The sequence below is a fragment of the Micromesistius poutassou genome, assembly GCF_964030765.1.
Source record: "Micromesistius poutassou genome assembly, chromosome: 9".
Taxonomy (NCBI): domain Eukaryota; kingdom Metazoa; phylum Chordata; class Actinopteri; order Gadiformes; family Gadidae; genus Micromesistius; species Micromesistius poutassou.
Genome location: NC_140279.1, coordinates 16,546,990 through 16,568,920, shown reverse-complemented (window position 1 = coordinate 16,568,920; position 21,931 = coordinate 16,546,990). Strand labels below are relative to the sequence as shown.

Sequence of the window (21,931 nt, the reverse complement as noted above, 5' to 3'; positions counted from 1 at the left end):
TCCATATACAAATCTAAGAGATGCAATCTCACACTGCTAATGAAAGAGCCTGGCACTCATTCAAGTTGGAGTGGGGCCACCACTTTGAAATACTTGCAACAGCCAAAAAGAATGAATTGAAAAGCATCAGCCATTTATTATTTATACTACAATACTGTAAACAGCCTCCCAGTTGACAATGCATACAACTTCCAAAAGTGAGCCACTTCAAGGACCTTGTAAACAATTGTAACTTATCAAGTACACACAACCAACATGTAGACCATGTATCCACATTTTATAGCAACATGATTTTATAAAAATGTTTTTGTGTTGCTCAAGGGCAACTTGTAGAATTGAAGGACGAGGAAAAAAATAGATTATTTACCCCCCTCCTACTTTAGGACACTATCGATGTTCAGGCTGCATTGCTGATTTTGCCAATAAGTTAAACAAAGAGAGGCATACATTCATTTATTTTTTCTATAGATGCAGTATCATTAGTTAATCTATCAGCGAATTCTGCAATTCTACAAACGTTTCACTAGAGGGGGCCATTACATTACATTGTGTTTATTAGTGTGCGCGTCTGTGTATTGTGTTAACGTGTACAAAAAAAGGAATCACACAAAATAAATCACACAATTGCAAAGCTCTAATATCTTTTCATTACAGTGAAATCATCCATTCTAAAAAAAAAAGGCTTCTGCAAACCCATTGCAATGCCTTTAGGTAGCTGCACAACACGGTGGGGACCTACTAGTCGTGCTGCCACAAGCCGCAGCTGCAGCCAGCTGCATTTTCTGAGACAACGGAGAGGGGAGGGTCAGTCATCGGTGGGAGGGATGCTCGCAGAAAACCCTAATGTGCTAGCTGTAGTAATGAAGCAGCATTGCTAACTATCACCAGCGACGTGACACGCGTTCGTTTATCGACCCTCCATAACGGGTGGCTGTCCCGGCTCCTCGTCATCCTTCACCGTGTGTACGAGCAGAGGCCGCCGCCGGTCAATCAATCAGGGGCCGCCGGTGTAACCTTCGGAAGAACGCGGAAGTGTCATCCAGCGTAAAACCCTTTTGACACATTGCTGACAACATGGCTGAATTTAGCATCGACCAGAAAAAACTGCCTCCAGTAAAAGATGGTAATACCCGCTCGTTAGATTAATATCACTCCGTGAACATGCGTTTAGTGTTGGTATATACACGGCGGTGTGGCTGGCTAACGTTAGCCAAAAAAAATAACCCCGCATATTATAAAGGTAACACCGCGGACGAGGCAGGTGTTTGGTATCTGTAACCTGTCCGTACCGCACGGTGTGGGATTAGTACAACTAGCCTGTGAAATGTGAAGGTGTTATCCGTACTCGTTATGTTAGATAGTCATGTTTTGATTTGATAGTCAACATAATGATGACACCTGCTGCATTGTAATGGAGGTAGCTCGGCGGGCTAGGGTGGCGAACGGTGAAGGACGGGGTTGCGTTAGATATTATGATAGTCTGCATAATCATCGGACGTCCACGGGACGATACACCGTGCTTTGAGAGGGCACGTATTGAAGAAAGCACGGTTTAGTGCCCTGTTTTCTTTCACGAATCCTTTAGTGATACCCGAGGCTAGCGTGATTGTTTACAACAGCAGTGATATCTGTGTAGTATTTTGATCGGACGGATACCGTATTCTCTGTAATATAGTCAACGATACCTCGACATAATATAATACGATAGACTCTTAGGGTGTAACAATATCTTACTGCTGTTTGGGTTGGATATAGAAGTGAATACAAATGGTCAGATTGTTTAAACAAGTAGGTCCATGTCCAAAAAGTTAAACCTGCTACTGAGTATGACGTATAGATGTGGTTGAAGGAAAAACTGTCCTTAAGTCATGCGTACATAATAGTATTAATCATGCCACGCCATTTGTTTTGTCGGATGAAGAGATTAGGCATATGGTTGAAACATGGAGAATGGTAATCAAATCCCATGCAAGTGCTTTGTTGGGGTCTGCCCCCTCCTCTTCCCCAAGCATCTGTCGATTCAAGTCATGACCCACTCACCTAACACGTTCAGTCTAGCCCGCCTGCCACTGCCTATGGACAAGCTTATCTTCCGTCTCCTTAGATGTTACATAGAAGGAGAGAGCCTTACAATACCCTGTGGAGCTAAAGCTCAGCCAAGAAAGTGTTTGTCTATAATGCTTAACGGTGTGTTGCGTCCACTATCTACTGTGAAGTGGCCATCCTTTCTTGGTTAATAATCAGGGATATGGACAAAGTAATCACTGAAAAAAGGAAGAGCAGGGGTTGGGCCAGCTGTGTGTGTGTGTGTGTGTGTGTGTGTGTGTGTGTGTGTGTGTGTGTGTGTGTGTGTGTGTGTGTGTGTGTGTGTGTGTGTGTGTGTGTGTGTGTGTGTGTGTGTGTGTGTGTGTGTGTGTGTTCAAATGATACTGTTTTTTTTTTTTAAGAGATGCGGTCAGCTTCAGGGTGGTGTTAAGGTGGAACTGTTCAGCCTCCGAGATATTTTTAGCTGCAGGCTGATCTTTTGGTGGTTAAGCTTAGGCCTGAGCGCCGTTCATTTCAGAAGAAAAAAAAAAACCAACCCAAGTGTTTCGATTTGAGTCGCACATCATAAAACATAGGTCTACTACGCTGTATAGAAGAAACTGTCTTTGCAGAATTCTGTCAGGACTTGACTGGGTGTACAGCTTCTTTGAACACCAGCATGCTACTGTTACTTCTTCAACAATAGAAATTTTGATTTTATTGTGAAAAATACTGTAGTTTGGTAGGCATGTCAACTCATACTCATACTCATACTACCCAGAGACTCATACTCATATTGAGAGGAGAGATGGAGAGAACCCCCCCCCCCTCCCTTCACACACTCTGGGACAATTTTTGAATCCGCTTTGTTGTATGATTATTGGTTGTGTTTTATTCAGTTTAAAAAACAACAACATCCAGTTAGCTTGAATGACTCTGGAATAACTGGGTACCTCTCTCTCAACAGTGTGTCGTGACTTTGCAGTACTGGAAGACCATTGCCTGGCCCACAACCTCCAGGAGCAAGAGAGTAAGTTGCTTTACTGGCTTCAATTCTCATCAATTCTCATCACTGGTAATCCATAACACTGCTCAGGGAGTCGCTCGAATACCCTTCTGAGTCCCCTATTCCTAAATAGGGAGCAGACACTTCCACTGACATCTACCTTGTTGTGCCTTTCATAGAGTAGTATACTTGGAGCATACTCAAAGCATCTCTTGTCAGCAGACCAAAACATGCAGTGCAGACTAGGCGGAAGATTTGCTTTTCCCTACTTCGAGATGCTTTAGCACAATCCGTGGCCCCTTAATGGTACCGATGTATTTCCTTCTATCCCATTACACTTGGACAAGCTACTCTTAGATTTGGACAAGCTACTCTTTTGTCATTCAATTGTACATCTAGCTTGCTTGCTTGCAAGAATTAAAGGGAATTCTTAACATGTTAGCCAGAAAAATTGTCGTCCTTTAGGGGAAAAAAATGTCAAAAGTGTGAAAGAGTTGTGAAAACAGACTGATTAATCCAATACAAACCCACACATTATGCATTTGCAAATACCTCAGGAAACCACGAATGACAAGAGGGAGAGAGGCATGGGTTGGCTGGATGGTACGAGTGAACCGGCGGGTTCTGGATCACGTTATTGCATGTCTGCCGTAGCTGTAGATCACGGGGGCCTTGGCAGGGTGTCGCTCAACGTTCGTCGCAGGTTAGGCAACGTGAAGAGGTCATGAGGTCAACAAGTCATCTATCCATCACGAACGGATTACCCTGAGAGATCACTGTTGGCTTGAGTTGATCACTGTCTGCTAAGATAAGCTTATCTTTGCATTTAAAAAACGTGTCTCAAATAGGCCTGGGCAATAAAACAATAAATGGCCGTATCGTGATAGACTTTTGATCAATATCAATATAAAACATGTTCACAATATATCAATAAGAGACTGGACCACTGAATCTAGCAACAGGGTGACAGTGGAAGGTCATATTAAGTGTTAAAATCCATCATGGTAATTCCTAGTCTTTTTAGGTCATTCAAATTATCAATAGTTATCGATATCGATCAATATGATCAAGTTATATTGTTATATGTCTTCTTTAGCCATATCGCCCAGGCCTAGTCTCAAACACCGTCCAAACACCTATTGAGATCCGATGCGTGACAATGTGAGTAGTCCACATGTCAACGGTGTGGATTATGTGCCCAACCAAAAGACTTGACATGATCGGTCTGTATCATGGATGTATCGGTCTGAATCAGTCGGAATTGGCCGACTGATTGTGGAATGTGTGGGGAAATGATGAGCCACCACACATCCCAAGCATAGGCCCTGTTTTTTTGTCCTAATTTCTCTTGTTTGGGGGGGATGTTTTGGGGAAGTGTGTGGATGTTTAGTCTTCCTCTATGGATGGATTCTATGTCCCCAAGGCCGGTGTGCTGTGCAGAGTAGAGCTGTGTTTTGACTTGTGTTTGTCCTTAAGCCTTTTTAATGGGTCGATTGCTGCCATAGTGATCCATGGCATGTTAATAACATCCCCCACTGATGCGTTACTTACTGATGCAGCGTGAGTGTTGGATTGGCTTGGTTGGCTACTGACCTTGGGATGGGAAAGATGGGAAACACTGAGACTTCAACCATGTCTTGTCCAAAGCGACTTACAATAAGTGCTTTCGACCGTTACAGATACAACCCAAAGAGTGAGAGAATACAAACAATTCATCAAATGAGCAAACAAGAAATACAAAAAGTCAATTTATTATATATTTATTTAATAAATATATTATTATATTTATTTTCATTTTTTCCACATTGGTCAAGTTGCAGTCAGAACAGATGAGTTTTCAGCCTGCAGTGGAAGAAGGATAGGGTTTCTGCTGTCCTGATATCAGTGGACGTGAGCTGCCACCATTGTGGAGCAAGGTCACCAAAAGCAATGCTTTTATGCTTGCTCAATGTTTGGTGTCTGCATAGCTGGAAAGCGAACCATATCAGGATAGTACCAATCCTCTTCAAGGTCTCCGGGGGAAAAAAGGGCGAAGAGGCCCTTCTGTTATAGGGGGGGGAATTCTTGGATAAATGGTTGGATAAATGATAGTCTGCGTTTCGGTTTGACGTCACCATCACCGTCATACTTAATTTTTTTTTTTTTGGAAGGCATCATTTACTATTGATTGATCATCATCACAGACACACAAAAAAAAAATGAAGGAAAAAAATCAATGACAACCTATTGGGGCGACGCTAAATATAGCCACCGCTGTATCTCACTGCTTCCTGTTCCCATCCGTCCAGTCACCGCACGGGGTCTTAATGGTTCCTCTGTTGGGTAAATTGTGGGACGCAATTGTGGGACCCCCCCCCCCCCCCCCCCCCGGCAAGTGGATCGATAGGCAGGTGGAGTGGATACGGCCGAGTGAGTGATGCCCCAGCCTCCATGCATACCAAGAGCCTGGGGCGCCGCGTGCGTCACCAAGCCAGGATTTATCATCCCTCAGGGGCTTGGCACGTTCCGTCACACAGCCTTGGAGCTCCTGCTCGCCGGGCCCATTCGTTTCTGAAGTGACTCACGCCGGGTTCGGTGGTGGTGGTGGTGTTGTTGTTGTTGTTGTTTTGACTGCCGGGGATGAAGGGTGCGAGAGCAAGCGTTGTTATTCCCTTCTCTCCTCAAAAGCTGAAGCCCAGGCCCCCGGAACAAGTGCTCCATTCAGGGGCGAAAATAAACAAGCGTTGAGTGTGCCGGCGTAACCCCTTGTAACTCTGTTTTTGCATTAGCTTATCCAGGGGATGTTTGTGGACACGGAGCAATACCGGTGTTGCAAGCCTCTATCAAACATTATTAACCATTGCGGTATTTCGTTCCAGTGGTGTCTTAACGCCGATGCGTGTGTGTCCGCAGTCGAGAGCCACCTGGCGTCCAACGTCCACAAGAGTCGCCTGGCTCAGCACGACCTGAAGGTGGCCAAGCTGCTGCAGGAGGAGGAGGACATGAGGGCCAAGGCCCAGAGCAAGAGGCAGTTCCGGGACCTGTGAGTCCCTCCCTTTCCCCTCTCGCCCGCTTGTTGTTAATGCACTGTTGTTTGAGCACAAACTAGTCCGACTGAATCCGTCCATCCAATTCGGTAATCTGATGACTTCTCCATCTAAAATACTACTAAGATAATCATATGAACCTCTTTCATAACATGACCATGTTTTTTGATTTACAACCAATTTAACTAAAGCTGTGTATTTCTTTGCCTTATGCACGTGTCGGGATGAACAACTTTGTCTCCAAGCCTTCCCCGACATAACAGATAGACCAGTTATATGAGCTGACAGTCGGTATTATGTGTGCGATTGCTGAGCTGTACATTCCACTAGTCAGTGTGACTCAACAGCACCTGCTATGAAAGCCGTTATAGGGACCGTTTGGAAACAAGAGTCCTCTCTGCGCCCACATGCTTTGTTAAATATGCGACTGTGACTGATTAGTTATGTGACAGTAGTGCGTTTAATCACACACACACACACACACACACACACACACACACGTGTAAGCCAGCACTCCCAGGGAGGAGCACAGATGCTCTTCCATCATGGTGGACAGTACACACTGGGTATGCTGGGAGCTTGTGAAGTCACCTGTTCTGCTTTTGCCTCTCTTCCCGAAGAGTTCTGGGTTCTATCCCCAATTCATACTTTGCACGTGACGTCACAACGACTGGCTGGCGGGCCAGAACTCCAGCAACGAAACCCAGTAACCTAATCAGGACGTCGCCAGTTTTACCACACAAACAGTCATTAGGTTCCTCTCAGTCCAAATACCGCCATGATGGAAAGATTAGTTCAACGGGAGCATTTGTGCCAGGCATACACATGGCAAACTGACAAATTAGACATATATTTTTGTACGGAATCTCCCTGCTTCTGAAATACGCGAACATCTCCACCCAGCGCTCATTCCACTGTGCAGATTAAATCGTGCAGCATTCTGTAACGGCAACTGTCCGATCATCCCTGCCCTCACACATTGTTGAAATCATATGCTGGATGCTTTAATCTTTCTATGTGTTTTTTTGTGAATGATCAGGCTATAATAAGACCACATTGGCTATGTAATCGCGGACAAAAGGGGACATTTCATAGTGGATGGTGGAATAGTAACATTCACCTTTGCTTTGATTATGAATATATTCCTGTTTTTCACCTCCCATACGACAGCGTTGTTAACCCATCCGTAGGCTTTAAATTTTTGTGCGGTATAAGGTGACGGATTCTCTATGAGATAAATGTAAATATTTTCAAGTCTGGTAGAGTCTTTGCCAACTTCAAAGCAGTGTATGGATCACAAGTTCCGAGTATGTTTATCTTCTCTTCGTATCTAATTTTAACATTTTGTGACATATGTAGGGTTGGGTACTGAGAACCGAGAACCGAGTGGTACCGGGGGCAACATGGTCGGTTCTACCCGGACCGAATGACTACATTTCTTTCGGTGCCTCGTTTCGGTGCCGCAACAATCCTCTCGCCCTCTTGTGGTCGGAAAAAATGCAGAGGACTTTCCTCTCCTGCTGCCCAGCTGCAGCCATCATAAAACGCTCTAAAATATGGCTTTACTTTACTAAAACAAAAAATGAGCAGAACATGCAAGTGCAATACAACTATTTTGTGTAAGGGGGGAAATACCTCCAATTTGATAAAACACTTACCTAACGCCGTTTAAAATAACGGCGTTAGGTAACGCCGTTATTTTTTCAGTAACAGGGTAATCAAACTAATTACTGTTTCCGTCGTTACAATGCCGTTATCGTTACTGAACATTAAATGCGGTACGTTACTATGAATTGATTGAATAAACTGTGTAATCCGAATGCACCCCTGGCTCCACACACAAACTGCTAGGAGACCGGGTGGGTTAACAACGAGATAAGCGATTATGATTGGCTAAGGCAGAGTCATGTTTCATGGTAGCCAATCGGACCCAGTGTTTTTACACACAAGCCAGGCCACGCGCAGTAGCGCACCACACACACCAAACAGATTCGAAGAAGCAGCAGAGACAGCGAGTCCGGAGCAATCCGATGAAAAGTTGGCATTTTCAAGGTGGAGATATAAGCACTACTTCAAATTCATTGACATATAGCAACTAACCCTTTTTTTTACAGTAACGCAAATAGTTACCTTTTCAAAGAATTTTCAAAGAATCAGTGTTGGCATGGCATTTCTATAATTTTTTTGAAAAAGTATAGATTTCGGAAGCGTTTAGGAACCGGCATCGGTTTACAGGAATCGAAATAGAACCGGAATCGAAATATTTCTAACAATACCCAACCCTAGACATATGGTCTAAATAGTTGATTGATTGAAGTATCGGAAATCTGCAAGGCTGCAATTCCCCTGGTTGGCCAGGTATCCATGGTAGTCACGTGACCGCAAAGTATGAATATGAAGGCACGGTTCACAAAATATGTATAGATGAATAAATAAAAAATTGTAACTGGAGTTTATTACCTTAGCAGCCTGTTATTATAATATATATGTAGATCTAGGAGGAGGAGTGAGAATAGTTGGTTCGTAAGGAAAGCAATTACATATTAAAATATGTTTAAAGCTTTTAAAAATGAATTTACACAGATGGATAGTAGGTGACAAAGGACATGCAATACTGCAGTGAAAATGGGGTGCAACCAAATTTGTTACGGAACCATCAAATGAAAATGTTAGTGAAAACCGTGACTAGCAAATCGTACTGTTCGTAGTATTTACTAGAACCGTTCCATCCCTAATCCCCAATGTTCTCTCCCAGTGGTATTCATGTTCTTCTATAAAACATGCAACCCTAGAAATTTAGCAGCAGTCCAAACTGGACCCTTTGTAACTTGTGCTTGACTGCGATGTGGACTTTGTGGTGTGTTGACAAGGCTATGCTATGCTACAGCTATACTGTTGCCACATTCCATGTGTCTGTAGGATCCGTCCACAGAGATTGTCTAAGCAGTTATGCAGCTCACCCTGCAGGGTTTCTGGAGGGAAGGTGAAAGTAGATCTAAGGGAAGCAGCCTAGCCTAGCCTAGCCTAGCCTAGCCTAGCGTAGCGTGGTGGCTAGGGTGTTTTACTCCTAGGAAGCAGAAAGGTTCTGCGTTTAATTCCCCCGTGTCCACAGCCTAACTTGGATAAAGGTGGCTCCAGGATAACTAATTGTAATTGAGTATTTTTGGTCAAAGATGACGACGGAAATTGTGCTCCTCCTGGTTCATCGTGGCAAATCATCGTTTTAGGACTGCATTAAAATATTGATTTATTAAAAAAGGAAAGACTGCAACCACAAGTGAAGTTTTGGCTGGGTTAAAGTGTTGCTTTCATTATAATAGTAAGAATAATTATATAGGAGATGCTCAATTTAAATGGAACATACGCTACTTGTGATTAAAGAGAGTTTTGAATAGGCTATCTGTGTACTGCTTACTGCAGAATCATTTATTTTGAATAATGTCGAGTCAATGAAGGGACTGTGACCTTAATAGAATTAACTTATTAACGATTGTGATGTTTTCTCCTCTTTTTTTCCTGCATCCACTTGCGATCACACACGCACACACACAAACACACACACACACACACACACACCTAGAGAACGCCAAGATAATGAGATTGCTCAAGAGATTCAGGAGCAACTCGTCCGACAGGCTGAGCAGCAGATACTTCAGGAAGAAAAGGACATGGTATGTACACAATGCACACTCGCATACACTCACACAATACTGCCCATCCGAGCAGAAGAGTAGTCTATCACACCCTGATACTGACTCCCGTGGGTCCGGTCAGCCGGCCTAATGTACGTTTGTGTTTGGTTCATGTGCTCCTTTGTGTACTCCTTAATTGGAGAAGTCTGGTATGCCGCCCTTGACACTCACACAAACAAAAACACACTCGGAGAACTGTAGTCAAAGACACAATCTCACACACACACACACACATGCACTTGTGTGCAAAATGAGGACATTCACAGCGGAAACGGCTTTGTTGTAGCAATCTGGATTATCCAGTGTTGAAGTCTCTTGTCCGTTTGTGTATTTCCAGGCCATAGCTCGTAAGATGCAGGAGAAGGAGATGAAGGAGGAGAGGAAGAGACAGAAGAAGCTGGAGGCCAACTTTGAGGAGGAGTACTTCGAGGATGAAGGAGGTGGGAGGAGCGGCCATGATTGAGAAGTGTGTGTGCTATTGAAAGCGGATTGGATTCTCTACCAGGGTGACAAGTGATGGTTTTAAGGGTGTGAGATTGACGTTTCACAGCGCCTGTGACACGTTGCTGACCTGACGCTAAGATTTAGGAGTGCTGTCCTCGGCACACGGTTTACCAAGAGAGGTCGTTTCTCATCTTGATCTACATCCCTTGGCCTTCTAACGCGGCTGGACAAAAGCACACGTTGTAACACAGCTATTATTAGACTCCGGAAATGCATCCAGCTGAAGGAGTGTCCCCAGGTGACATTCAGTCACCTGTGGATGACATGGGGCTTCTCTTGGGCCCCACTATTAAATATGACAGCACATGTTATGCTGGCAAGCCGCTAGGTGCTAGAGCGCTTGAGCCACGAGTCCCTGTTTGTTCTCTGCGGTTCCCCCTGCAAGACTCAAGTCGCGTGAGACATCCAGTGCACATGAACCACCTGCTGTCATGGAAACCCGCAACTGTAGCTCTTCCTTTTGGTGTCAGTTTGAGCGGTGATCTCTGGCGTCGGCTCCCGCAGCGGCCTGTCTCCGTTTGCCGTGGGTCTCGTGTTGGCCCCACGTAAGCGTGCGTATGGCCGCTTGTGTAGTCGGCCGCTTGTCAACACCCCAAAAGCTCAAAGGAAGTGTTTGATTGTGTGTTTCATTGTGCGTTAGCCTTGCGTGCCCCGAGACCGTCGTGCCGTTTCCTGTCCAGCTGGCACCAGCTGCGGAACCCACTTTAGATCACATGTGGGGTCTGGTCTCGTTGGCGGACCAGCTTAGACACAGCCCCTACTTTCACTTCTTCAAATGAGAGGGAGAGGAAACACATTTAGTATTTCTGTAAGAGCAGGTGGTGATTGCCACTGTAGAGGGGAGCATTCAGATGTGACAAGTTTGAGTGTAAGGAAGTCTCTAGTTTGATGCCTGCCTAAATGATTCACACAAGTGGTTTGAATCCTAGGTGCTATTTGTCCGGGTGCAACTTTTCCCTCGGCCTTGGTACACACTTCCTGTTGGTTGTACAACTATCTAGCTATCAAATCACTTTCCCACAGAGTCAAATATCAGCCCCTCTCTTTTCCCCTTCCCCCTTCTGTCCGTGTGCGGGGGAATGTTTACAGTGGTGACAGTCGGCCATGGGGATGTGTGCACAGAGGGAGGCAGCCGCGAGCTCCACGAAGCCAACGAATGCCAGGGTAACCCAGCAGGGTTTCAGGTTGAGCGTTCCGACCCCTGCGTCAATGGTAGTGCTGAAATGAGAACATGAAATGAAAACGTTTAAATAATCGATTCGGTTTTTGTCCTTTTACATTTGCACATTTACCTTTTACACATTTACATTTAGAAATGCAAATGTGTTTGGAAGCTCGACTCATTTTAAAAATCCCCCCCCAAAAAAGACAATCTTTATTTTAGTCACGTTTGCTCTTCAGACTGAGCAAACAAATGTCCGCGTCTGGGTCTTTGGCTCTCTGGTAACAATTTCACGTCAATGCGATCTCAACCTCCCTTGTGTGTCTATAAATGGACGGGGGGTAATCGCAAAGGGGGCTGCATTTTTAAATCTCCTTTCATGTCCTATTTATGCTCACAAGCTCCAAACACGTCGTCATGCGCATTTAACCCCCCCCCCCTCCTCCCCTATCCCCCCCTCTTTTATCTCGCCCAGCGTTACCTCCGGGCCGTTTGTTTGGCTAGGAAATGGCAGGGTGGCTGGCTGCTGTGTTTGTCTCAGTCCAACAGATGAATGGCATACGGAGCAGCATGGGGCCGCAGCCAGTGCTCACTGGAGATAAACAAGAGTGCGAGAGTGAGCCTAAACAGGAGATTTAAAAACAGAAGACAGTGGGTGGGGGAGGGGGGGGGGGGGGGGGGGGGGGGTTGGTGGTGGTTGGGATGGAGGCACTCGTTTCCGTGCGTTCAAACCCGACCTCTTGTTACCAAAGTCCGAGTGGGAGGGGTTAACGGGGGCCGTCGGGCTCGGGTTGCTACCTGCCCCCGGCTAGTCAGCCAATGGGAAAGGGTTTCACCCGTCCCGTTGTTTACCCTACCTGCCGCTTTCAAAAGTATAAACGTCGACACGGTTGCGTCTGGTTCAGCATTGTCCCCGGTTCACCGGGTTTGGACGCTCTGTGCCTGTGGCTGGCTGGCATTCCTTTTGGTTGACGTGACGGTGTTGTGAGTGACTGCGCCCGTTTCACTCCCCGCAGGCCCGCAGTTTCCCCTCTGTTGTTGACACTCAAAGAACCACCAGCAACAGAATCAGACCTTTTTTCCATCTTTTCATTTGACCTTGTTGTATTTGTCATTTAATATAGATTTTATTTTATTTTTTTATGCATTTTCCATGCAAATTATTTCCCAGACACCCGCAAAGGTTTCACAATTTATATGTAGAAACAATTTATACGACAAGAATGTATTCTCCTCATCACTGTCTGTGACTTGGCTCTCTTATCTGTAGCGAGTCACATCAACAACTCGGTGCTGTCTTCCACGACCACAACCAAGCACTTTGTTTGCTTCACCCCCCCGCCCATCTATTAACAGGGTGCTATCCCCATCTCCGGTGTGAGTCCAACTCGGCTGATGCTCTCTCTCCCATCAGTAGCTTGGTGTCGGCCACTCGCTCACGTTCCACCCCCTCATCCAGGTGCCGTGACTAACCATTCCTCATACTAACCATAGTCGGGCCTGGCTCATCCATGTCTTCCTGTGTGTTGTTCCCTCCACCAATGCATCACGGTCGTCATCCTATCTATCATCTTCATCATCACCACCACCATCATCATCATCATCATCCTCCTCATTCCCTTAACACTGCCCCTCTCCACCGCGCCGGGCCACGGCCTTTGCCTTGCTCGCTCCCCGGCAACCAGGGCGCCCGGACAAAAAGAGCCACCGCGCCACCCCCAGGTCTCACAGCCGCTCCCCCGGGCGCGCCGACGAGCCGCGTGCCTCGGGCCGCCCCCGGGAAGAGCGTTTCCGCGAGGACCCCGCCTCGTCGTCGTCCCCCCACAGCCGCTCCCAAAACCCCAAGCACTACCCGGCGGCGGAGGGAGGGCACGGCGGCGGCCGCGCAGACGCCCACGCCGAGCGCTCGCCGGCCCCTAGGGGCAGACACGGGGACGGGCAGCAGCCGGACCACCAGCAGCAGGGGGCCGAGGCGACGGGCCGGGTCCGCGGCCAGAGGAGGGAGGAGGAGGCGGACAGGGCGGTGCGGAGGAAGGAGAGGCCGCCCAGGCCTCCGCCCATGGACCTCGACTGGGACCGGGGCCGGGAGAGAGACCACGAGAGACAGCGGAACAGAGAGAGGGAGAGAGCGAGAGACAGGGAAAGAGAGCGAGACCCCCGGCGCCCGGCCCCGGAGAGGGAGAGGGTCCCGGAGAGGCCCGGGGACAGGGGGACCGGCGGGGACCACCGCAGGGAGCCGGACAGACAAGGGAGAGACAAGGACACGGACAGACGGCGGGGCAGAACCCAGAGCCGGGAGCGGCTTCTAGAGGAGGAGGGCGGCCTGAGGAAGGACAGGACGTCGTGGGGAGATGAAGAGGAGGAGGAGGAGGAGGAGGGGGGTCGTGGTCGTGGTGGTGGTGATGGTGATGATGATGGTGATGATGGTGGGGATCGGAGGGGCAGGAGAGCCGGGGGCCGTCAGCGTGCGCCCTCGGACCCTGACACAGTGCTTGAAGAGCACTGGAGCAGCGAGCGTCCCCGGAGCAGGGAGGGTCCCGGCAGGGAACGCTCTCACACGCACCCTCCCGGAGAACCAGGTACAGCCCGGAGCTCCGCCCCCACCAGCTCCTCTGGACTCACCGGGGGGGGGGGCGGAGCGGTGGTGCCGGCGGTGTGTGTGTGTGCGGTGTGTGTGGTGTGTTCTTCTCTTGCTGGGCTTTGGAGCTTCCGGTGGAGGGTTTGATTCCTGCCTAACTTCACGACGACTGATCAAGAGGCATTTGTCCCTTTCTCGCTCTGCTTCCCAATTGGCTTTGTCTCTTTTGTGTTCTCAATGTAATTGTTATTTTATTGGTTTATTGTAATTATTCATTGTGGTCATGATTTATTTTAATTTTTTTTGCAGTTGCTTGAATTATGTCGTTGCTGTGGATCTGGTGTGATTTTACTGTTGGTTCAATAATCTGTCTCAATTGCTGGACTACACAAATATATGCATCAAATAAGCAAAATGACAACACAAATCATGTCCCGTAATAAACCAAATGCAGGCATCTCCCAAGGACATCCCAGCCACCAATGGAGAAAAAAAAATCCATAATAAAATCCAGATGATTGATGCCGTTTGTTTAGGCCAGATGACCCAGCACTCCCCGGGGCAGGGTCGTAACCTGAGTGTTCTGCCGCCCCCTGCAGGTCGCATCGTGCACCGCGCCGGCGGCACCATCATAGCGGGCCAAGAGTACGGCCTGAACAACGCCACCCAGGGCCTGACGCGGCTGGACCTCCGCGACCAGGAGGTCATCGACATGGAGGTAGCCCGGAGGCTGCAGGAGGAGGAGATCATGGTGAGGACTGGTGGGGGGGGGGGGGGCAGGGGACAGTCCTGATGTAGGACAATCGTTCATAAAGAACGGACTACGGGTTGACCAGCATATATGTTATAAGCTTACCAACCATAGGCGGTAACGTTAGGTTAGTTAGTTTGTTACGGTTCCAGATTTGGTTCCACTGAAGCAAAAACGGTTTTGTAAATATGTAGCCACGCGCTTTGTCGTAGTTACTGTAATAGTTGTCGGTTCCAACATCAGTTGTAGCTCTGATGCCTGTATCCCCTTGTGGATTGAAGAGCAGCGCGGCGCTGCAGGGCTGTTTCCTTTTAGGCTAAAGTGCAGTGGAGGAAGTCTGTTCAAAGGCGCTCAATCTCAGACCGCCCCCCGCCAGAATACGTGTGTTCTGCTTCTCGATGGAAAATATGACTTTTGTTTTTCACTTCATTTTCTTTTTTCTTTCTTCAGGCGAGCAATAAAGACAAGCACGCAGCCCAAGTCGCTCAGGATGAGGTGCGTGGACACAGTTTTCTGGAAACTTCTCTCGCTCTTGGCTGACAATGCTTTCCCCACCCACGCCTGCGCCTTTCATATCCTGTCCTCAGCTCAATTATGATATGACTAATTTCCACAACATTTTTCTGTCGCTGTTCTTCTGTTGAGCATTTGGATGGCCCCATCCCATACTGGTGCAGACGCATGTCCACCGCAATATCAAAAACTGTGTGTTGGGAGTTTCATCGTGTTTTTTTAACTTGTTTGGATTTGCTGGGGCAGGAAATCGCTCGGCTTCTGGTGGAGCAGGAGAAGAAGGAGTACAAGAAAATTAAGGAGCGGGAGAAGGAGAAGGAGCGGGAGAAGGAGAAGGAGCGGGAGAAGGAGAGGATTGCACTGGAGAGGATGGCTCAGGAGAGGAAAAGACAGGAGGCCGGCCTCAAGGTGAGACACCCTAACCCCAAGACACCCTAACACTAACCCTAAGACACCTTAACCCTAACCCTAAGACACCCTAACACTAACCCTAAGACACCCTAACCCTAAGACACCTTAACCCTAACCCTAAGACACCCTAACACTAACCCTAAGACACCCTAACCCTAAGTCACCCTAACCCTAAGACACCCTAACCCTAAGACACCCTAACCCTAAGACACCCTAACCCTAAGACACCATAACCCTAAGTCACCCTAACCCTAAGACACCCTAACCCTAAGACACCCTAACCCTAAGACACCATAACCCTAAGACACCATAACCCTAAGACACCCTAACCCTAAGACACCCTAACCCTAAGACACCCTAACCCTAAGACACCCTAACCCTAAGACACCCTAACCCTAAGACACCCTAACCCTAACCCTAAGACACCCTAACACTAACCCTAAGACACCCTAACCCTAAGACACCCTAACCCTAACCCTAAGACACCCTAACCCTAAGACACCCTAACCCTAACCCTAAGACACCCTAACGCTAACCCTAAGACACCCTAACCCTAAGACACCCTAACCCTAAGACACCCTAACCCTAAGACACCATAACCCTAAGACACCATAACCCTAAGACACGCTAACCCTAAGTCACCCTAACCCTTCTCCAGCTCAGTGTCTTTGGTCTTGGCTTTGTCTTTTGTGATTTTCCATATATATATTTTTTTCGTGATTGGGGGTTTGGTTGTTTCTGGAAATGAGAGCCGCCGTTTCCACTCAAGTTTCCGCTGCGGTTCCCCCCCCCCCCCCCCCAGCCTCACGCCGAGGACGTGGTACGACCGCGGGACGCAGGGCGGCCCCGTGACGACCACGGAGGGCACCGGGCACGGGACGAGTTTGAGCACCAGAGGCAGAGGAACCACAACAAGCCCACCAGGTACCCGCATCGTCATCTCTGCCCTAAAGGCTCAGTTATGGTTCTGTTGGTGTGTTTTAGTGTCTCTCGGTCTTCACATTTCTTAGTCTATGAACTGGCCTCTCCTACTGATACCAGGTGTTATTTCCAACATTCCTCCATTTGTTTATGTCCCAACGAGGACGATCCAACCCGGTCGTCTGGGGCATAGCCAGGGCCATATACCTTATCAAGGGAGAGACTGCTTCTGTTCTTTTGTTATTCACGTTTTCTTCTAATAATACTCGCCCCAAACCTTTTGGTTCGGTGAGAAGACGGATCGACAGCCAAGGAGCACGTCAGGAGACTGCTCCTCACCCACCTGCACTATAGATTATTCCACCTAAATCTGTATCTCGCTGTATTACATCCTGGAATAAACCATCCATTCGACCCTCTGATCCAACCTGTCAAGCTTCCCTGATTTCCACTTCAAGAATTACTGCTACGACGAAAAATACACAACGAGTCTATACGAACAGTTTAGAAATAAGCAGAAGTCTAAGAACGTCAATGCGTTTTTTTAATTTTTTTTTAATCTCCCTCTCTGCCTTTCTTGTGCTCTCTCTCTCTGGTCCGCTCAGACCCCCTCAGCCCCGCACCCCAAACTACGAGACCCCGGGCCCGCCCTTCGGCTACCCTGAGAACCCCTTCCCCCCCCGGGGCCACACCAGGCCAGAGGCGGCCTACAAAGGCAAGCTCTCACCGCCAAGCACTTTGGTTCTAGAAGGGCGCTGTATGAAACTCTGAAACTCTAACTACTAACTTACTCACTGTGTAGGTATTAGGCTTTCAGTGGCTTGATGAATGCAAAAAAAAGTGTAAACATATATATATATATATATATATATATATATATATATGTATATAAATGAAACAATGAGACTATATATATATATATATATATATATATATATATATATATATATATATATATATATATATATAGTCTCATTGTTTCATTTGACCATTGGTATGTTTGAAGAATGAATAAAGGAGAATAGGGTTTTTAGGAAAAATGGAGATTAAGATGTTTTATGCTTTTAATGTTATGAGAATGCTTAGGACCACCTGGGCTGGATGGACCTCCACAGGTTGGTCAAAGATGTGGGTTGGAGTGTATGGATGGCTGGATAGATGATCTTATCGCTGGGATTTTTGCTGATTGATGTCCTTGTCTCCCCCTCCAGGTGGCTATTACAGACAGTGACTCAAGCTCCCTGTACTGGCCAGCTGTCCTCTTGTTGATTTCATTCACCATTTTCCTCATACCCTTGTTTGTATTATTATTTAACATGTTTGTACTCAAGGATCTGTGCTGTGATCGACTGAGAGGTTTGGGACAATCACTGAGTTGCCAAAATGAAATATATATTTTTGAACCTCCCTAAAGTTCAGAGAAGCCAAGTGTCTTGGGAGTGCCCGCTGGTTTTTTTCCTTTTTGGCTTTAAAAATTGTAAAATTGTATTGTAATTCCTTTTTAAGTTGCCCAGCACCGAGCTAGGCCAAAGAAGCGGGCCCAGGGACCTGAACTCTGATGATTCTCCGCCGAGGGACCATCATGCATTGCTGTTCCGTCCCCGTTTGTCAAAACCTCTGCATCACACGGGCTTCATTGGCCCCCGCTGGATAGCCACGTGCGATGTGGCTGTATCGGCTCCATGCTCCATCACGGCTGCTACAGTGTCTTAAAACCACGACGGCTACCGCTTCTCAATGCTGGACGCGCAACTCTGTCCTTTTATATCACCATGCTGGGCCGGGCTATTCGACATAGTCTCATGCTGCACACGACTCATCTTGTTTTTCTTTTCTTTTTTTTGTGGGCGGAAAGTGTGTTCTCAATTCCATTATCTTCATAAGTGTGGAAACAAAAGTACAAAACAAACGTAATCGAAATGCTGGGTCTCGGGTCTTTCGGACGCTCCTCAGTCCAGACGCAAGGACGTCTGGCGGGGCTTCTGTGGACTCGTAGTGCGTGCGGTGGCGGCCATGAGTGGCCTCGCTGTCACTGTTTTCTAACTCTCTTGCCCTTTGATGAAGGGAACGGGTACTGCTGGTGGAGAGCGGGCGGGGGGCACTCTGTGTGGCTCTGTGTTTCCAGGTGCATGCTTACTGATGCGATACTGTGCGGTGTACTCTGTGCACATGCGTTTCTCTCTGAACTGGCTCCCTCACTGCTGTGTGAATTTGGGAATAAGTGCTAACTAATTTAACAATACAGTATACAACATATTATATATTGCCCCCCCCCCCCCCCAAACTGCCCTTTTTTAATCAAGTATTTGATATTAAGCAAGTGTTGTCCAAATGAAAGCCAGATGTCTGTCCTCTTTGAAGCCTGAGGGGAGCAGCATAATGAAGTGCATGTACATAATGTGTCCGTGTCAAACATGTAGCGTCCCTGTTGTGCGCATTTTGTGAAACGGAATTATCATTTGTCGTTCTTACTTTTTTTATTTATTTAAGTGTACATAACGTTTCACTCGTGCTTTTTTGTTATTCTCCTAACAATTGTGGTGGCAGCGGGATTCTATCACCGTTCCTTTTCATCTTGATATTAATACTTGTTTTTTTTTGTTTTTAATTGTTTTATTTTGGTATTTTCTCTGTTTTGCTGATCTGAAAAGACTCTGTCTCCCTTGTGTTCTCCGGCCAATGCCCTTCCTCTCCGTCTGACTTCCCCCCCCTTTTACGGTCTCCCTCTGCTCAAACACTAGCAAGACTTCCTGTCCCCAGCAAGAGCAAACATTTCCAGAGAGCAGGGGACACACACACACACACACACACACACACACACACACACACACACACACACACACAGTGGATGATTACATAAAAAGGGGATTATATTACTGTATATTCAGGGTGCCACAGCCAGTTATTTTTTTATTATGTTCATATTGAATAAAGACGCTGTCAATGGGGAACACTTGTATGAGCTAAGTCAGACAATTTGGACCAGCTGTCAAGAGACTCATTCTGTAATCTTTTTGGCTCAGAGTTTGATTTATATTTTTTATTGTTTTGATTGAAGTGTATAGTTGCGTTTATGAAGACGAAGCAACTACTAGATGGATTTTTTTTTTTATTACAAGTAGATTGCATTGTTTCTTTTTATTTTATTACATCAATTTAAATATGCTGACAAGAAGGGAAGCTGTGCCATATATATTTTTGGTGTCTTCTGTTGAACACAAGAAATAGAATTCTGAGCACTTGATTGGCTGCAGAAATTAGGCTGAAGAATAGGTCCAGTTGACGCTCACGTTCTTTTGAAATGGCGCCCTCATGTGGACGTGTTGGTAGGGGTGAAATTACCAACGTTTTCTATAAGTTGACATGATTGTACGATGGCGATAATTGCATTGATCACAATTTTGGCTTTGAGTGCAATCCAAACCAAAATGTCAGTATCAGGTTCTAATTTTCTTTATTTCCATCTAGGGCATGTATGCAATCTACCTATGATAAATCAACTTCGTTGTGCTAGCACTTATTGTAACTGGATTTTTTTGGGGGGTTGATTAAATAAATCATGATTTTGACCGAAGCTTCTTGAAATAAATTCGTCCCCCATGGCTTTAAAGCTGTTCATGCATGAATAATGTAATATAGTGAAAGGTGGTGTCTTTGGTTTAGTAATGAAACTCAATTTAGAGCAGTGGTACAGATTTCAGTGGTACAGAGAGCACCTCCAAACGATTACCATTTGTACACAAACATCCGCAATAAGCTAAACAGAAAAAAATAGAACAACGTTGTTTGTTTATCGCAGTAAATGCCCTCCACTATTTACCACTCCTGTCGGCACATTGCCAAATAATCATCATGACGATACCAAGTGTGCTTGTTGAACTGGTTTACACTTTGCCCCCAGGGCCATGAACTGGCCGGCAGAGACCTACCTTCTCTTCCTTTCAACGGCAGACCTACACCTAACTGTATGCCTTAGTGTGGTATCGTCCCATGCACAGGGAATCCACACAAATGTGGCTTTTATGTGCATTCTGCAAGTTGGCCAGTTGTTTCAAAGTGAGGAACTTAATGCAACTATCATTGTTTTTTAAAATGCCATTAATACACTCTACATTCCTCTGTTGGCAACATTTATATTTTATGATGCAACGCTCTCTGGTGTTACATATTTTTATATTGAGCTTCATTTGGTTAATTGGCTTACAGCATTATAGGATTTTAACACATTTGAACCCATTGATTTATGAAAATCTTCGGATCAAAGAACAAATGTGTTCAAGGCAACGTGCATTTAAAAAAAGGGTTAGGGTTAGCCCTAACCCTAAAAACATGTTTATTTATAAACTCAAATTTGACATACAATGCACATTAAGTGTCCTAACCCTAAAGTTATGTTATGGTTGATTGTATCTTAGGAGCTTGATAAGTGTCCTAACCCTCAAGTTATGTTACAGTTCATTGTATCTTAGGAGCTTGATCTTTTTAATCATAGAAACACGACTTCTGGTTGGTGTCTTGGTTATTAATGCTCAACCATATTCCCACCTGTCACTGCTGAACAACATGGCAATGACTGTACAATAAATATACTAAGGCAAAACCTGTTTAAGTATGCCTCTATAGCTGATTGCATATACATGTGGTGTAACGATGCATCAACGCCACAATTTCGGTTTTTAAAGGTTTTAACCTCTATCTAACCTTCCCCTGATCCCTGTGCCCCCCCCCCCCTCCCCCGTCCCTGTTCATCTGCTGACTGAAACGGTACAATACAAGAGCGGATCCTTTGCTCTGACTTGTAGAGATGTTGAAGGAAATTCAAAAGAAAATATGGTTTTGGATCTTGTTGACAAGTGTGACAATGTGCTAGGCTATCAATATTGATTAAGATAAGGGATAGTGTTACCCCGTTTTGTATTGTAACCTGGCCTCAGGCTGTAGTGACAGCCTGTGACAGCCTGTCTGTCTGACATATCTCTGCTATAGGTATCTGCTCAGCCCTTTTGTGATCTATTATACTACCTTTCCCCCTCTAACCTATATTAACCCAATATTAAATGGCTTTCCAATAAAACAGTCCCCTTTTCAAAAACATCAAGACTAACTCATGTATAACAACCAGGAATACAATCAAAATGACAATGCTTTAATGCATGTTCTGATTATCTTGAAAGAATCCAAATGCAGATAAATCTCATTCCATTCAATGCTCTGTTTGTTGATGCATGTCTTAATAACCCATTCTTATGATGGACTTAGGTAAACTGTAGGTTACACCCTATTACTAGCCTTCTTCCCAGCAAAAGTAGGAGGGGAGCGTTGAGCTGGTTAACCAGCATACC

The 21,931-nt window shown here is 46.2% G+C and overlaps 1 protein-coding gene across 2 annotated transcripts; it reads left to right on the top strand.

Annotated features, from left to right (window-relative positions):
• The first annotated feature begins 844 nt into the window (after positions 1-844).
• On the top strand, positions 845-20,387 carry ccdc50a (coiled-coil domain containing 50a). 2 transcript variants are annotated; one of them, XM_084472626.1, is made up of 12 exons: positions 845-1,123; positions 2,993-3,055; positions 5,924-6,053; positions 9,638-9,728; positions 10,087-10,189; positions 13,101-13,994; positions 14,593-14,744; positions 15,195-15,239; positions 15,504-15,665; positions 16,471-16,592; positions 17,195-17,304; positions 17,801-20,387. In XM_084472626.1, the coding sequence occupies exons 1-12, from the start codon at positions 1,075-1,077 to the stop codon at positions 17,818-17,820; spliced, it is 1,941 nt and encodes a 646-aa protein (XP_084328752.1). In that variant the 5' UTR covers positions 845-1,074; the 3' UTR covers positions 17,821-20,387. The 2 variants fall into 2 exon arrangements, with proteins under 2 accessions (XP_084328752.1, XP_084328753.1); XM_084472627.1 differs by having other exon boundaries at positions 5,890-6,053.
• The last annotated feature ends 1,544 nt before the right edge of the window (positions 20,388-21,931 follow it).